The sequence below is a fragment of the Suillus bovinus genome (assembly GCF_016758785.1).
Source record: "Suillus bovinus strain UH-Sbo-P2 chromosome Unknown EDB93scaffold_3, whole genome shotgun sequence".
NCBI lineage: Eukaryota > Fungi > Basidiomycota > Agaricomycetes > Boletales > Suillaceae > Suillus > Suillus bovinus.
In genome coordinates, this window is record NW_024542059.1 from 114,603 (window position 1) to 129,042 (window position 14,440).

Here is a 14,440-nt window from a genome sequence, read left to right on the forward strand (position 1 = left end):
GAGAACAAGAGGTGCGATCCTTTAATACCAATGCAAGGTCAAGGTAAAAGAAACATACTTCGGGGACATAAGATGACTTCACTGGCTTTTAAGTGAAATTCAGGAAGCACGAAGTAAAGATGGAATTTTCCGATCCTAAAAACAGAATCATGTCACAGGAACCTATACTGTAACATGAGCGGGCTGCAACACCACCTTTCTAAAGATACCATGCCTCGTGTGCCACACATCATGGCTGGTATGGCTTCATACCGAAGCAGAGAGCCCACATGGCTCACAAGAGCCTGCGAAAGAGAAGGGAAACATCCCAGCAGCGTGTACGATCGTGTGAAAGAGGATGTAACAAAAACTCACCCGGTTGGTTCGAAGAGGGTCGAAGATTCTGGCAATATCTATCATATCTCAGCTGCATGATCATGGGTTTCAGAGGCAATTTCAAAAGTTACTAGCAATGCCGTAGTATGTCGGCCGCGTCTCACGGAGATTGTGGTACATACTTCATCCTAGTACGTGGATTTTAGCAATGAGGAATAAGTAGTCGGCCCCGCAATCAGCCCTGAAGCTGACCAGAAGCACCCAAAGGCAGCTTAAGCAATATTCCGGGCTGTAAGGATGGTGGGTAGACGAAAAAGACAGGCGTGACAGATGTGTCAATTATTCAGATCCGAAGCTGAGGAGGGCCTAGCGTCCGGAGAGTGCGGATTGAATACTAGCAGCAAACAGTGGCAAAAAAAGTGGAGCCTGGTGTACAACACTAGTCTTGATCGTTTGCTATGAGGGAAATTTCGGTTTGATATCGAATCATTAGCTTGAAGGTCTTAAAGTTGAAGGAGGAGTTGAGGGACTTGTTCGCATTGAACCGGCCGGTCCGGGACCGATGTGAGCGGAGAATGACACGGGAGTGTACTATGAAGATACGTCGCTTGAGCATCAGCGGCAGTCATATATTTCTTTGGAAGACCTATAAGCATGTTCCTGCGCGTCAATCATATCCAGAAATTCTAATTCCCCTGCCTTAAAATCACCACGACCGAGACACTTCTGCCCGCCCTGTCGCCCTCTAACAAGTCTCATACCTACTCGGATACCCCGCAAACGATCGTACGACCCCACGTATGTCATCGAGGTCATCGTCTAAAGAATCCCAGCCGTTGCTCCGTGACCGTGATCGGGAGTCTTCTTATAACTCTGTGCAAGCCTTAGAGTCGAGCTCACCGATTGACCCACCACCGCTAAATCAAGTCTCTCGTGTTGAACTTTTTTGGATTCTTGCAGGTCTTTGGAGTGCGGTGTTTCTTGGATCCTTGGATGGTGCGCTCCCAAGCTAGCAGTGAATGAAGAATGGATCAAACCCCAAACTTCTGTCAATAGGCACAATTGTGGCAACACTTCTCTCACCAATAGGAAGTTACTTCAATAAATCTGAACAGTCTTCGTATCTGGGGACATCATACTTGCTCTCAGTATGCTGTTTTACTCCTCTATATGGTGAGCGCGACAAAATTATCGTACCATCGTGGATGTCCAACTTAACGCCTATCAGGTAGACTATCAGACATCTTGGGTCGTAAGGGAGCAATGCTCCTTGGGCTGACTCTATTTGGTGCGGACAGCGAAGCTGATAGCCATTTCATCACTCTAATATGAAATCTAGGATCGGGTACTATCGCATGCGCATTCGCTCCCTCTATGGAGGCGTTGATTGTTGCGCGCGCCGTCGCAGGAATGGGCGGTGGAGGGTGCGTACAATGGAATGATTTTTGCAAGTCTCACTGTGCTGACATTTGCTTCAGAGTAATGACAGGTATGCTGGGCGCTGTTATATCAATCGTCAGTTGAAATGTACCTTGTCGCAGTTAGCAGTATCGCCATCAGCGATCTAGTGCCCTTGTAAGTTCGGGTTTCATGGCGTAACAATACAGATCATTATCGTTTTATTATTAGGAAACAGCGTGGCCTATATCAAGGAATGACTAATATGTAAGTGGCTACGGATTTGCTCATTGCGCTTGAACGAACATGCTCGATCAGTTTGTTCGGCCTGGGCGCCGGCCTTGGCGGTCCGTTTGGAGGATGGGTAAATGACACCCTGGGTTGGTTAGTAGCCAGTCGGAAATGTCTCCACGCCGCCTACTGAATGATCTTGACAGGCGGGCAGCATTTTTATTGCAGGTCGGTAACCTGGTGTATTTCTATCTCGTCCTGACCTCACTCGAACTCAGGCGCCGTTATTGTTTATATCTTTTACTTTGGTCGCACTCAAGGTCAACATAAAGTTGCCCAATGAGATTGAAACCCAAAGCACATATTCCAAATTGCAGCGCATTGATTTCATGGGATCCTTCACGTTAGTTGGTGCAGTCGCCGGATTATTGCTCGGCTTCAGTCTCAAGACTACTGAAGAGCTTCCGTGGTCACACCCCCTAATATGGGGACTTTTTTGTACCAGCGCGGCTTTTTGGGTTGCCTTCATATTAGTGGAGGCTTACTGGGCTCCGTACCCTGTAATGCCCCTGCGTCTAATTACGCAACGCACCCCGTTAGCGATATCTCTGGCAAACTTTTTAGCTTCTGTGACTGCCTTTTCGACGGTGAGGGCTAAAAAATTTACCCGTTAACACTTAATTAAAGCGGCATCTTGTCCAGATATACAATGTCCCTTTGTATTTCTCAGCCGTTAGGCTTGACTCATCCACGAATGCCGGTATGCTTGGACTATCTCCGTTTGCACTCGTTGAGTAATACATGCCCTTTAGGTTTACATCTGCTTCCCCATTCTGTGCGGGTCTCCTTGTGTTTTTGTGACGGGAAATACTCATCTTCTTACAGGTTGCTTTATCCACGGGAAGTATGATCGCAGGCTGGTGAGGTCCTGATGACCATCCATCATTCTGACTAACTTACCGCCGTGAATATAGGATGATGCGGCGAACAGGCAAACTATATCACTTAACGTTAGCCTCTGTTGGCTTGACCATCATTGCCAGTATCTCCCTCGCCCTGTGGAATGATAACACATCGCAGTACCATCTATGGTTAGATATTCTCCCACAGGGTTTCGGAATGGCCAGCTTAATTACTACTACGCTAATTGTCAGTATTTTTCTTTTCCCCTAATTCGTCAACCAAACCGATTCTGAATTTGCAGGCAATGATCGCAAGCGTTTACAAGGAGGATATGGCGGTTGCAACCGGTAGTAAGTGCCGCTTGACTGCTGTGAGAGGACCTCTGAACTCAGAATGTGTAAATTACAGTCACATATCTTTTCCGAACAACTGGCCAAGTTCTTGGTGTTAGTTTATCAGGGGCTGTGCTCCAGAGCATTCTACTCAGAAAATTGCGCCAGCGAATTACTGGACCTGGTTCATTAGAGGTAAGCGGCATTGGTGTGCACCTATACCGTCCGCATTTCATATGAATCCCCTTTGCCCAGATCATCGAGGAGATACGGTATGATGTCGAAGACAATCAATGCGGTGCATACACTTACAGATGCTGTGTTCAGACACTCCATAAGCTCGATCCCTGATCTTGCGCCTGCATACAGAAAGGCTGCAGTCGAGTCGTACGCCGATGCGCTCCATGTTGTTTTCATCTGTCATATTGCGATCAACATTCTCGTTTTCATTGCATGCATACCCATCGAGGAGCAACCCCTTCCGTACGTGATTGTGACGTCCGATCGTGTGCCGATGCTAACCTGTGCCGACATTTCCAGAGGAACACTTCAGGAGCAAGAAGAACATTATAGAAACCAACAACTTGCGCAGGATGACACTGCTTCAGCAGTAGACTCGTCTTAGACATTCATTTTACTGACTTGACCGTTTGTGTTGGGTGTAATTAACCTTCAGTAACTTTTCAGCGACACCCGAGCATGCTAGTACCACATTATGTACTTATTAGACACCCCCATGCCATGTACCCCGCGCTTTCATAAACCTCATAACTCTGGGATGTGTAGTAGTAGTAGATGGTAGTCGTGTACGCTGTATATTGATTGTACTGGGTGATGTACAGAGACGGTCTAAATCTCCACGTCTGGCCTCCTCGTCAGCAATGACTTAAGCTGGTGTATCCTCCGAAGAGGGCCTCTCCTGTATCCACCTTCTCGGCATCTTCTCCACCACTGGCGCAGGCCTCGTTCCCCCTGCTTTCCCCTCTGTATCTCCGTATCGGCTCCGGTCAGGTCGTACGGGACATGGTAACACGTTGGACGCGGAAACCGTCAACACGGATGCAAAAAATGTGAGGCCGAACAGAGTCGAAACTAATGTGCGGCGTTGTTGGTATGTTAGACGAAAACTTTTGGAAATGGTCATTCTACAACTTTTCGTGCAATCTATTATCAGTGGACAAGGTGTAGAAAGCGTACGGATGGTTCACGCACCGACGCTCTGCCCATCCTCTCGAGCAAGATGTGTTTGCGTTCAAAGATGCTCGACGCTAACTTTTGAGGTCGTGCCGGATGTCGCCGACCATGCTAAAGGGGTGATGTTTGCACTTGTTTTCATCAAGCCTTTAACCTACCTTCCAAGTCAAAATTCGTCTGGTCATCATGCCTAACGCTCGCGTACTCCGAGACATCAAGGCCCGCAACGTCGTAAAGGCTAATGAAGTCCTCCGCAGGGCCTACCTGTATGTCGCGCGGAATGAGACCCTGTCCCCGCAAGTACGACACCAAGCTCAGCTGCAGCTGAACACATTTGGGAAGTACACACGTCCGACGACGGTGAAGAACCGTTGCACAGAATCTGGACGTGGCCGGGGGATTATCAGCGAGTTTGCACTTTGTCGAGTATGTGACCCGCGTGGTTTTTTTTGAACGCGTCCTCATCTTGTGACTTTGGCAGTACCAGTTCCGACTGAAGGCGCTCAATTTGGAACTTCCTGGCGTGCGCAAAGCTTCTTGGTAGATGGAGGCTACGCGTGCATAAGATTATGTGGTCTGGTGAGCTTATGCGTCTTCATTCAGGAAAAAGCTCATGGTGTTTAGTGCAGTACATATTTAGTCTCCCCTAACCAGACCATTATAGACGGGACAGTCGCTCCTGCGTGACTTCTTTTGCACACCTGTCTAGATGTAGCTCGCAGCATAAATATATTACCGCACGGAGTCTGCGCATGTGTAATTATGTACAGTAATAACTTTACAAGGCGTCAGCATGAAATCACATATCTGTCTTAGGACACGGGAGAATCCCCTTGAGCACCGATATCAGAGAGCAATAAATCGGGTTCACCACGCTCGCGCCTCCAGCGATTACAGACATTTAATGTTACCTTGTCAATCAGGTAACTAGAGCAGAATGAGCATACAATATGAACGTTGCACAGCTGGCAAGGCGCACCTGTATTTCCGTAACCACCACTCAGCAAGTTCCCAGTTATGCTGGGCTAGAACATCGTCTCCATGAAGTTTGATGGCCTTCTTGTAGTCAAAAAGACAATCTGCTAACGAAAATTGCCCTGAAAAATATCAGAACATCACCATGCTAGAAAATTGCTATGCGACTACCTCGGAGAAGGATGATGCGGTCTCGGAGCTCAGGATATATGATACGGTCGATAACACTTTCTGCAAAGGAATCAATGCATGTTAAATAAAAGGCGAAACAAGTATACCATGATTAATCGTTCTTAAGGATGTCTAGTGAGCATGTGATCATCGAACTGGAGAGACTCGCGCTCACCTCTGCACCAGAGTTGGTCGTAATGAAGCGGGAAGACAATAAGCACTGTTTCTCATGAAATTGTCGAGGTGATATCTGAAGGGGCACTCGTATATGAGATACATGACAGGAATGAATCAAAGACTGACTTGATTAATTTCATAGCCTCGATCTTTTTGGGATCTCGAAGTTCTGCCATATCGTGATCATCAGGTTCTTCAGTTGACGTGTTTTGAGGTAGAACCCGCTGAGGGGCAGTTGTATTGGTTTTGTTCGAGGGGTAGGACATTGCCCCTAAGCGTTGTTCGACGTTCATGTTCATTTGGGGCACATAGGGTTGAAAATCAGCTGAAGGAGTATAATGACTTGGTGTACTAGAAGTTGTAGTGGGCATGAAAACAGGCGAATTTCCTGACTGCATGAGATCCGAAAACATATTGTCCTGAGGAGAGCGTCCTTGCAGGGGTGGTGGGGGATATAAGGAGCTAGCAGGAGCCACTGCGGAGCTCACGGGTAGCATGAGCGGGTAAGAGTCTCGACGTTCACCGTTTTGCTCTGAGTTATTCATACCTCTTGCCTTCTTTGCGGGTCCAGGCCCACTGTCGTCGTCTGATGGGCGCTTTCCTGTGTTACTTGCCGGGCCAAGCATTGAACTCATGGCGTTTGATGTTTGCGAAGTCTTTTGAGAATGTTTGCGCGATTGGAAACTCTCCCATGCAGTGTCCGTTTCTGCCTTATTGATGAAGCTGTCGAAGTCTGCCGCATCCCAACCAAGCTTCACCAGCAAACCACCGGCACCATCGCCGATAAACCCTGATACGCTCTTTAGGAGGCCGCGAAGGACGTGGTTTTCGGCCATAAGATCTGAAAAATATAAACTAGGACAAGCGACACCAATGCAAACGGATATATTTACATACCCCTAAGAATTGCCCTGCAGTCAGTCAGAGCTTCATCCTGAGACGCAGAAAGTAATTCTACGCGCGCCTCGAGGTCACGAATCTGATTGTCGGACAGTGGGAACTTAGCACAACGATGCCAAAAGTAATTACGGACCGGCGCACCCTTTGCTGCTTCCTCAAGCGAAACTCACGCTGGGCGATACGATTCTGGTCCCGACGGGCTGCCTGCGAGCTTCTCGGCGGTCAATGGTGCTTACGAAAAGCAGTTTGAAGTTGACACACTTTGGATTTTTTTTCCTGCCCGGTTTATTTGGTTCCCCTCCCCCAAGTTCATCAACATGGTCGAGATGAGACTCATTATCAGAATCCTGTGGAATAATTATTGGTGAGATTGACGAACAGCCAGTAAGTTTTTTTTAAAAAAAGGAGCATACTGGATCAAAGTCTCCAGACAAACTGCGGGATGCCACATCATCAGGCATTTTTGTGGAAATGAAGTTGGTCAAAAGTGAGTACTAATCGATTGGCGGGTACAATGATATTTGCAATGGACGGCGTAGTCAGCACTAGTCAGCCCGTCGGCAGTTAGTGAATGGACTGCGATGCCGACTCCAACGACCGGTTGGTTTTGATAGCCGAGCCGTTGGATACCGGCATGTGAAATTATCTATGCACTGCTTGATTTTTTTGACCTTCGGAGGCACCAACCACGTTCGGAACCGCCCATGATCTCATTGAACTCTGTTTTCCGTCTTTTGCTCTATGATCTCCTTGCTGCGAGCTAGTTCTATGACAACTTGAATTACATTCAACTGAGTTGTCGACTCGTCGTGTATCGCTCCGCTGATTTTGATGAAGCTGCTAGTCCCTTACCTCAGTTTTGTGCGGCATCGATAAACTATACCAACGAGCATCACAATAGGCTCCGAGGCAACCTCTGTCAGAAAAGTTTCATGGACAGATGAGTCTGTGAATGTATTTCGAATATGTCCTTCTTATTTGGCTCAGGTGCAAGTCCTTCCCCTTCAAAACACGCTATCCCCACCCAGCTCATGTGAACCTTCCGCTTTGACACCACCATTGGCTAACGTTTACACAGCTTCGACGAAATGAGCGTTTAATCTGAGCAAATTGTGCATTTGTTGGCCTGTAACCTTCTTCTCTTATCGTCACTGCACAGGGTGTTGCTCACTGAATCGCCATGTTCTCATGATGACCCTTAACATTGACATCACGCGACAAAACATCCGAGCCACCTGTATCACGTCTTATCGTGTCTCGGACCGTTTGATCTTCGGAGCCAAAATACATAGGACCATCCCTACACCATCAGCTAGATGTACGTCGTCATGTTCTGATTAATGTATAAACACCCCATCTTCCTGTTTACCCTGAGTGATGCGGTTGTTCGTTGCAGGGTGTACGAAATCCATTCGGCTGTTGGTCCTGCTTGTATCCATTGACATGACACGTGGTTTGCAGGGTGTCGACTTCGGTGATCCATCGTTCTCACTACCTTGGCATTTCCTGTGGTTCGACCAACTCGGTGACTCCTTTATTCGCGTCCGCGCGCCACACACTGGCATGGCTTGAATCAGACAAGACTGAGGAGTCTGAGTCTTATGGCGTTTCCCCTGGGGTTTGATGATAAAACGGCAATGCCTGACTCTGCCTCTCGTTGTGGTGCTCGATATTGAGCATTGGCTCACCCTGAGTAACGCCTCAAATTGAAAAATATTTTGAGCCGGTGTCGAGGTTGAGCACAGTTTGCGTCTTAATAAGTACACGCTTTCAGGGCGATTACCTCATGTTTAGCAATCGCTTATCGTCTCTATGGCTCATTGTCGCTCCCTCACACCGAGTCAATGGCTTTGCTCTTATTGGGATGCGTCATAGGACTGATAATAGACTAGTGACCTCAGCTCCCAACCGTATATTCGGGCGGATCAACAGATCTCTCCGCGCAAACGCAAAGCGAGATTCATTACTGCAATGATTAAATTCCGTCTTGACCCTTCAAAACTTATAATCATGTAAACCAGTCTGGCAACCTCTCTTTCTCTCTCAAAGTCCAAACTTCACAAAACATCCACAGCTATCATGGTTGCTGAATCTGACATGGTCTTTCGCTTTGTCAATGTGAACGACACCAGCGCCGACATGCGGTCATTTCGAGTGTATCAGGTGATAGGAACAGCAGCACGCGAGGAATTGGAACTATACAAGGTATGCTCTACTCATCTACTAAAATTCATGAGTTTGACTGCTCTTGCAGTTTTCACATTCAATGACCGGTTCTCCTGGAGGAACCACAACTTATCAGCGGAAAAATATGAACAGTTTGATCTTTGAGACTGTTGGACAGATCAGCTGGAGCTCAAACGTTATAGCCTCCGCCGTGCATTTTGGTTTGGAGGAGGTGGGATTGTGATGCTGATGACCCCGATGCACTCCGCTGATGAGTTGCTTGCCAGGTTTCTGTCAAGGATCTCCGCAAGGTCAAAAATGCGACCAGCCAGTGGAGTATTTTGCCTGAACCCATATCTCCGTACTGATTCATTTCATGAATTTTTAGTTCACGCAGATTTAAATCCGGTGTCGGTGCCGGATATAAGTGGAAGATATCTGAGAATAGGACTGACTTATACGTACGTGTCACCCAAGTTTGAACATGTGTCTCCTAACGTATTCCTACGAAACAGTGTATCGATTCGCAAGACAAATACATTGCATCGTGGTCAAACCACGAGAGGATCCTACGAGTGACCCCACGCGCCAGCGCAATGTTAGATCGGCTGGTGGTGACTTGCTTCCTGAATGTGTGGTTCAAGCAACTTGGGCGGTGGTAACGAGGTCGTCAACGTCAGGTGTCTATCCTTATAATGTATAGTAATCAACCTAATCGCAACGTCTGTAATCCGCGTTTAGCATTTTTAGTACACTGAAATACCTCCATTACTACTCGCCTCTGATAATCGTTTTGCAACTGGGAAACTTGAACGTCACCGGGCTTCAAACTGAACCACTATTGGAAAAAGGTCAACAGTTGCTTGGTTTCTGGTTTCAAGAGCAACGAATACGCACTCCGCTTTGTTCGTTTCTTGTACATGATACGATGACCACACTCGCGACAACGTATCGGTTCCCTAGACTTGATTTCATTTTTAGCACCACAATCTTTTTTTTTTTTCAAACTTTGATTAGATTTATTGATTCTCGCGAGCAGTGATGCCAGTACCTGCGCAAATGTATTCCATATCCTGTCGTGGTGCAGGTATAAAGCTACCACCACCCCCACCAGCATTGGCAGTTTGTTGTCCTGGCTGGTTCATGGCAGAGCGAGAACAAAAAAGCTTGGTAGTCGAGGCGTGACAGTCGCGTGATGTGATACCCACGTGAGTCACGGGCGCGCAGTTACTACTCGCCGTATCTAGTCTGAAGTTTTTCAGGTCTGGTTGGCCATGTGCATGACTGATGGAAACAGTTGGTTGCAGTGTGGACGTGGAGACTGTCACCCTGGATTTGAAGTTCTACGCAGCCTGGTAATTGTTATTCTTGTGCACTGCATGGCTTATAAGAACGCGAAGCTTGTGAACGAGTCCCTTGTTAGCATAATAACAATGAAAATTCGTGGTACTAGTCCAAGTACTATGATTGTGTGGTATTAAAAGCAGTGTGTCCATCCTTATTAACTCTATCACCTTGCCGACCGGCTTGGAACCCTTACTATTGATAGTGCAAACCTTCAAGAAAATAAAGTCACAAGTGCAACTCCAGAGTTTCGTAGGTGGCGACCGTCCTTCGTGACAACCGTGGGCGGTATCCAAGGGGTTCAAACTACATCCTTATAACTATGGCCCTCTTACTTTATCACCCATCGAAGACTCCCGACATCGCATAGTACTACGTTCGAGATCGTCTTATGGCCGCTCTCCCTTCTTTTATTGAACTCATGGCTTCTCTAGGCATAGATGATGCTAAGCCAGCAACCCCGAGTATAGTCAAAACTCGAGATCGTTCTTCTTCATGTTCTTCGTCTTCTTCATTGGGCAGCTCTGCTGACGGTTGGAGCCCCATCCGTTGTGCCCGCGACATTGACTTGGATAGGCGTTCTCGTCGAGTCAGAGCAGTAAGATATTCACCATACATTTCAGCTACTGTGAGTGCTTGGCTTCACAGCTCTGTTCGTTGTCTCATTGTTGCCAAGTCTACTGCCAGACAAAGCAGTGTCGTATCGTTGACACATAGCCAGAGTGATCCAGAAGACTCTAGTAGGGTAAGAGCATCGACTTTTCTCTCTCAACCCACTTTTTTTTGACCAGAAGATACAGTCTTCATCACCAAATCCCCCTTCATCTCCTCGGCACACACGACGGCCTTCACCGCTTCATTTCTCCAATAGAGAAAGGTCATCCATCACACCTATTTCCTCATACGTTCGCCGCAAGACACCACAGAACTCGCCTGTCGTCCTTACTTTTGCTCAACGGGAATACGTTGAGAGACCCGAAATTATCATTCCACCATCATTGATGCCCATGTCATTGCCCACTATCCCATCAGTCTCTCACTAGTCTCTGTTTGGATCAAACAATGGACTCTATCTCCACTTCTATTCCCCGGCCTGCCGATGATGTAGTTGCCGTGTATCCCAAGGAAGGACTTACGGACCTTTTAATTCTCTCTCTTATACACGCATACATATCTCTCCTTTGCATTTCGTCTCACCTCACTCGTTTCCTTCTCATAGCTGCCATAACTTCGCTCTTTGCTTGTGAAACTTTCGCACTCACAATTGTACTACATCTTGATCTTCTTAGGGAAATGTGTAGGTTTAGATCAATCATATGATTGACGCTGGTACAGAGGGAATCTAAACATCTAGTCATGATCATCCTCTTCAGGCCCAGGGCAATTCTGTTCCAAATCAATAGCATCCTCATACTGTGTCCCGCACCAGAAACAGTACGAGTATTTCTCCCGGAGATAATCGAGAAGAAGTTTTAAGCGGTCCCGCGGCTACATGAGATTTGGAGTTAGGGGTACGCATTAAAGAATAAAGATTGTATTAAAAGTATACTCACGCCCAGTCGTAAGAAGTAAACCGCTTCCTCGATGACTTCTTGCGGGAATTGTTCCACTGCTGTGGGTGTTTTGCTGTCTTCGGCATCTTCATCTTCATCCAATGAAGTAACCGGTAACAGGGCATCAGCTGCCATTTGGGCGCGTAGACGTGCCGCATGGGAGGCATCTCCTGAGGCGGAGCGCAACGGTGATGCATGCAGTGTATTGGTTGATAGCGCGTCCACAAGACCCCCTGGGATAGAGTCAGGATTGTTAGGATCCAAACAGAGAACGTTGAACTATCACGCAGATCAATAAATTTAGTATCCTTGCACCCTTGTCTGGATAAAACGCACTGTGATCCCCGCCTTCTCGTCAAGTGTGAGGCACGTCTGTCGTGCCGGGGAAAGGCGTCCTTCTGCTCGCCGTTCTTCGTATTCGCGCCGGGCGCGGTCTCGGAAGCTCTCATGACTGGCAGCTTCTGCCATCTTCGCCATCTTTGCGAGGCGATCTGCGGCACTGGGTGAGCGAGCGCGCTTCCCTAGACCAATACCTTTCTTCCCTGCAATGATAAGCCATCAAGTCAGTTTATTTTCCTTCCATATGTAGATTTTCGGTGTGGACATGCCTTGCCACTCATTGAGGGGTAATGGTTCAACCTTGTGTTGAGGTCTTCCTTTCAAACCCTCTCCAAGATCCGCAGATTCTGACTGAGCCCTAGATATGCCCTGCTCAGACTGGTCCTCGGACAGACTAGGACTAGGTAAGGGAACTGTGGTCTTTGGAGGGCTATCTTCGGTCTTTCCCAACGATTGCCCGACCTTGAACCCCATTTTCATCATGATGCCCAGTGCCTTGCTCCCACCTGCGGCCATTTCTTCCTCCTGTGCGCGCTCAAACAGGCTCTTGCTAAGCCCCTCTTCCCTGGACTCTTGCTCCCTTTGCCGCCGACTCTTCTTTCGGTTCTGCTCATCCTTGACTTGAGACTGCTTCAAGGCCTCTCGGCGTCTCTGAGCATACGTTTTCGGCGCGGACTCGGCTGCAACCTGGGCAAGGAACTTGTCCGAAAGGTAATCATCCTCATCAGCCATGGATGGACTTCATAAATTAGCCATAAACATAGCCGAAGTTGACAAATATGTAACAATTACTTACGGACACACGCTTATTTTGAATATATGGAAAATTAATCATTCAATGACAATATCCATGAAAAAAAAAACTTTCGTAGTCCTAGCAGACATCGCAAAAATTGACTGCAACTGCAAGCGAGTCTACAAAGTTCGATGAAAGAAGGACACCCAGAATGAAAGCACGACTTGACTGGTAAACATACGCGAAAAATCATAGCGCAAGCGAGACGAACAACACTAAGTCACGATGAACTTGCACCGGAAATTGAACATGCGTTAAGGTAAGGTCAACGGGACATGGGATCAGAGTCATGTATGGTGTAATCAGGTGGCGTACTCGGCTTCGTCGACCAATTCTTGACGGGCAGAGTTGACAGCAATTTTGACAGCGATAGCACGGCCGCCAACTTCCTTGCCCTGGACAGCCTCGATTGCCTTTGCCTGTTCCTCCTCAGTGCCAACATCGACGAAACCGTAACCTTTGCTCCTCCTGGGTGTTCCCCACCGGCGACGAACCACGCGGGCGGAAACGACATTGACACCGGCTTCAGTAAAGAGCGCGGAGAGGGCATCATCGTCTACGCTGAAGCCAAGGTTGGCGACAAACAGGGTGGTCTTGGAGGGCTCGCCAACGGGATCTTCACCGACGGCGCGGGATGCGCGAGGAGCCCTGGGTCTCCGAGTCCTGACGCGAGGCTTCCTGGGGGCAGGTTCAGGAGCACCCTCTGCGGCAGGCGCCTCGTAGCCAACCTCCTCGTGTACGGTTTCACCTTCGAGAGGAGCAGCCGCTTGGCGGGACTTGCGCTACAAGCGAAATGAATTTTGATAAATCAACGCGTGTTAATTACATACGTTGCTCTTTTTCTTTTTTCTTTTGGGCTTAGCTGCCTCGTCAGTGCCCGAAGCAGCAGCAGGGGCAGCGGCATCCTCCGTCTTGACTTCGCCATTTGCCTCGGCGTCGGTGACTTCACCAGGAACGGCCTTGGCACCGCGCCTGTTGGGTCTCCTCTTGGCCCTTTTCTCCTTCTTTTCTCTGTCCTTTTGATCGGCTGGCTTGGCAATCTCGACGATGACCTTGCGACCGTCGAGCTCCTCCGAATTAAGGAGGTCAACAGCTCTTTGAGCAGCCTCTGCACTGGACATTGCGACGAAGCCATAACCTGCGGATCTAGGGCCTCGCAGGATGACCTGAGCAGTGATACTGTGAAGCGAAGAGGAGTGAGATATTGGGTACTAAAAGCTGTGCAGAAATCATCTACTTACATGTCGCTCTGTACGGGGGCAAAGAAAGTCTTGAGCCCTTCATCCGTTGTAGAGTACGCAAGATTGCCAGCGAAGACCTGAGTTATTATTAGGAAAATGAGGATTTTGAAGAAGAAATAGAAAAAGAATAGATACTTTGAACGGGGGAGCTTCTTCGATGACATACTCTTGCGCAGCCGGAGGCACGCCATTTTCTGTAACCTGGGCGGCTTGGGCGTCGGACATTTTTGAGGGATTGGACGATTGGGATGAAGGATGAACGCAGTGATGAACTATGTGATGAACCGGTTTCAAAAGTTGACAGTTGAAGAAAAAGAAACCGTTTGAGCGATTTTAGACGCTGCCCTTTTTAAATCATTACACAATATGATTTAAGACGCTAACTGCCTCATGTTTTAGCCTCGA

General features: G+C 47.9%; 8 protein-coding genes across 8 annotated transcripts; 4 read left to right on the forward strand and 4 right to left on the reverse strand.

The window, feature by feature from the left end:
• Nucleotides 1-672: 672 nt before the first annotated feature.
• EDB93DRAFT_1282925 (vacuolar amino acid permease) lies at nt 673-3,804 on the forward strand (the record flags this gene model as incomplete). Its single annotated transcript, XM_041454465.1, has 19 exons — nt 673-1,311; nt 1,372-1,488; nt 1,544-1,603; nt 1,655-1,739; nt 1,794-1,804; nt 1,857-1,890; nt 1,945-1,980; nt 2,032-2,097; nt 2,151-2,172; nt 2,223-2,591; nt 2,647-2,704; nt 2,757-2,779; nt 2,830-2,864; nt 2,919-3,093; nt 3,149-3,197; nt 3,256-3,374; nt 3,435-3,451; nt 3,507-3,662; nt 3,720-3,804. The coding sequence occupies exons 1-19, from the start codon at nt 1,116-1,118 to the stop codon at nt 3,802-3,804; spliced, it is 1,713 nt and encodes a 570-aa protein (XP_041312576.1). The 5' UTR covers nt 673-1,115.
• Nucleotides 3,640-4,525, reverse strand: EDB93DRAFT_1116615 (uncharacterized protein). Its single transcript, XM_041448341.1, has 2 exons — nt 4,392-4,525; nt 3,640-4,330 (listed from the first exon to the last, which is right to left on the reverse strand). Exon 2 carries the CDS (start codon nt 4,321-4,323, stop codon nt 4,066-4,068), a length of 258 nt encoding a protein of 85 aa, XP_041312577.1. The 5' UTR covers nt 4,324-4,330; nt 4,392-4,525; the 3' UTR covers nt 3,640-4,065.
• Nucleotides 4,526-4,559: 34 nt separating this feature from the next.
• On the forward strand, nt 4,560-4,917 carry EDB93DRAFT_1245406 (uncharacterized protein; the record flags this gene model as incomplete). Its single annotated transcript, XM_041452315.1, has 2 exons — nt 4,560-4,799; nt 4,855-4,917. The coding sequence occupies 2 exons, from the start codon at nt 4,560-4,562 to the stop codon at nt 4,915-4,917; spliced, it is 303 nt and encodes a 100-aa protein (XP_041312578.1).
• A 268-nt stretch (nt 4,918-5,185) lies between these two features.
• On the reverse strand, nt 5,186-7,057 carry EDB93DRAFT_1245407 (uncharacterized protein; the record flags this gene model as incomplete). The annotated part of the gene is made up of 10 exons (XM_041452316.1): nt 5,186-5,300; nt 5,353-5,470; nt 5,520-5,579; nt 5,627-5,640; nt 5,695-5,769; nt 5,823-6,537; nt 6,594-6,675; nt 6,738-6,807; nt 6,858-6,943; nt 7,010-7,057. The coding sequence occupies 10 exons, from the start codon at nt 7,055-7,057 to the stop codon at nt 5,186-5,188; spliced, it is 1,383 nt and encodes a 460-aa protein (XP_041312579.1).
• A 1,334-nt stretch (nt 7,058-8,391) lies between these two features.
• Nucleotides 8,392-9,545, forward strand: EDB93DRAFT_426744 (uncharacterized protein). Its single transcript, XM_041456329.1, has 7 exons — nt 8,392-8,608; nt 8,671-8,801; nt 8,851-8,994; nt 9,050-9,093; nt 9,151-9,223; nt 9,278-9,437; nt 9,504-9,545. The coding sequence occupies exons 2-6, from the start codon at nt 8,676-8,678 to the stop codon at nt 9,422-9,424; spliced, it is 534 nt and encodes a 177-aa protein (XP_041312580.1). The 5' UTR covers nt 8,392-8,608; nt 8,671-8,675; the 3' UTR covers nt 9,425-9,437; nt 9,504-9,545.
• Nucleotides 9,546-9,600: 55 nt separating this feature from the next.
• Nucleotides 9,601-9,907, reverse strand: EDB93DRAFT_1076291 (DNA directed RNA polymerase; the record flags this gene model as incomplete). Its single annotated transcript, XM_041445225.1, has 2 exons — nt 9,601-9,752; nt 9,814-9,907. The coding sequence occupies 2 exons, from the start codon at nt 9,905-9,907 to the stop codon at nt 9,601-9,603; spliced, it is 246 nt and encodes an 81-aa protein (XP_041312581.1).
• A 590-nt stretch (nt 9,908-10,497) lies between these two features.
• Nucleotides 10,498-11,149, forward strand: EDB93DRAFT_1237666 (uncharacterized protein; the record flags this gene model as incomplete). Its single annotated transcript, XM_041451445.1, has 3 exons — nt 10,498-10,734; nt 10,783-10,851; nt 10,907-11,149. The coding sequence occupies 3 exons, from the start codon at nt 10,498-10,500 to the stop codon at nt 11,147-11,149; spliced, it is 549 nt and encodes a 182-aa protein (XP_041312582.1).
• A 307-nt stretch (nt 11,150-11,456) lies between these two features.
• Nucleotides 11,457-14,260, reverse strand: EDB93DRAFT_1237667 (uncharacterized protein; the record flags this gene model as incomplete). Its single annotated transcript, XM_041451446.1, has 8 exons — nt 11,457-11,594; nt 11,660-11,938; nt 11,996-12,201; nt 12,268-12,578; nt 13,110-13,576; nt 13,625-13,973; nt 14,036-14,112; nt 14,171-14,260. 8 exons carry the CDS (start codon nt 14,258-14,260, stop codon nt 11,457-11,459), a joined length of 1,917 nt encoding a protein of 638 aa, XP_041312583.1.
• Nucleotides 14,261-14,440: the final 180 nt, after the last annotated feature.

What these genes read in the sequence shown, in the direction of transcription:
- EDB93DRAFT_1116615 (XM_041448341.1), bottom strand. Translation starts at nt 4,323, where the DNA reads ATGACCATTTCCAAAAGTTTTCGTCTAACATACCAACAACGCCGCACA.
- EDB93DRAFT_426744 (XM_041456329.1), top strand. Translation starts at nt 8,676, where the DNA reads ATGGTTGCTGAATCTGACATGGTCTTTCGCTTTGTCAATGTGAACGAC. An exon ending in AGGAATTGGAACTATACAAG is followed by an intron (nt 8,802 to 8,850) that starts GTATGCTCTACT and finishes CTGCTCTTGCAG; the next exon opens with TTTTCACATTCAATGACCGG. An exon ending in AGAATAGGACTGACTTATAC is followed by an intron (nt 9,224 to 9,277) that starts GTACGTGTCACC and finishes CCTACGAAACAG; the next exon opens with TGTATCGATTCGCAAGACAA.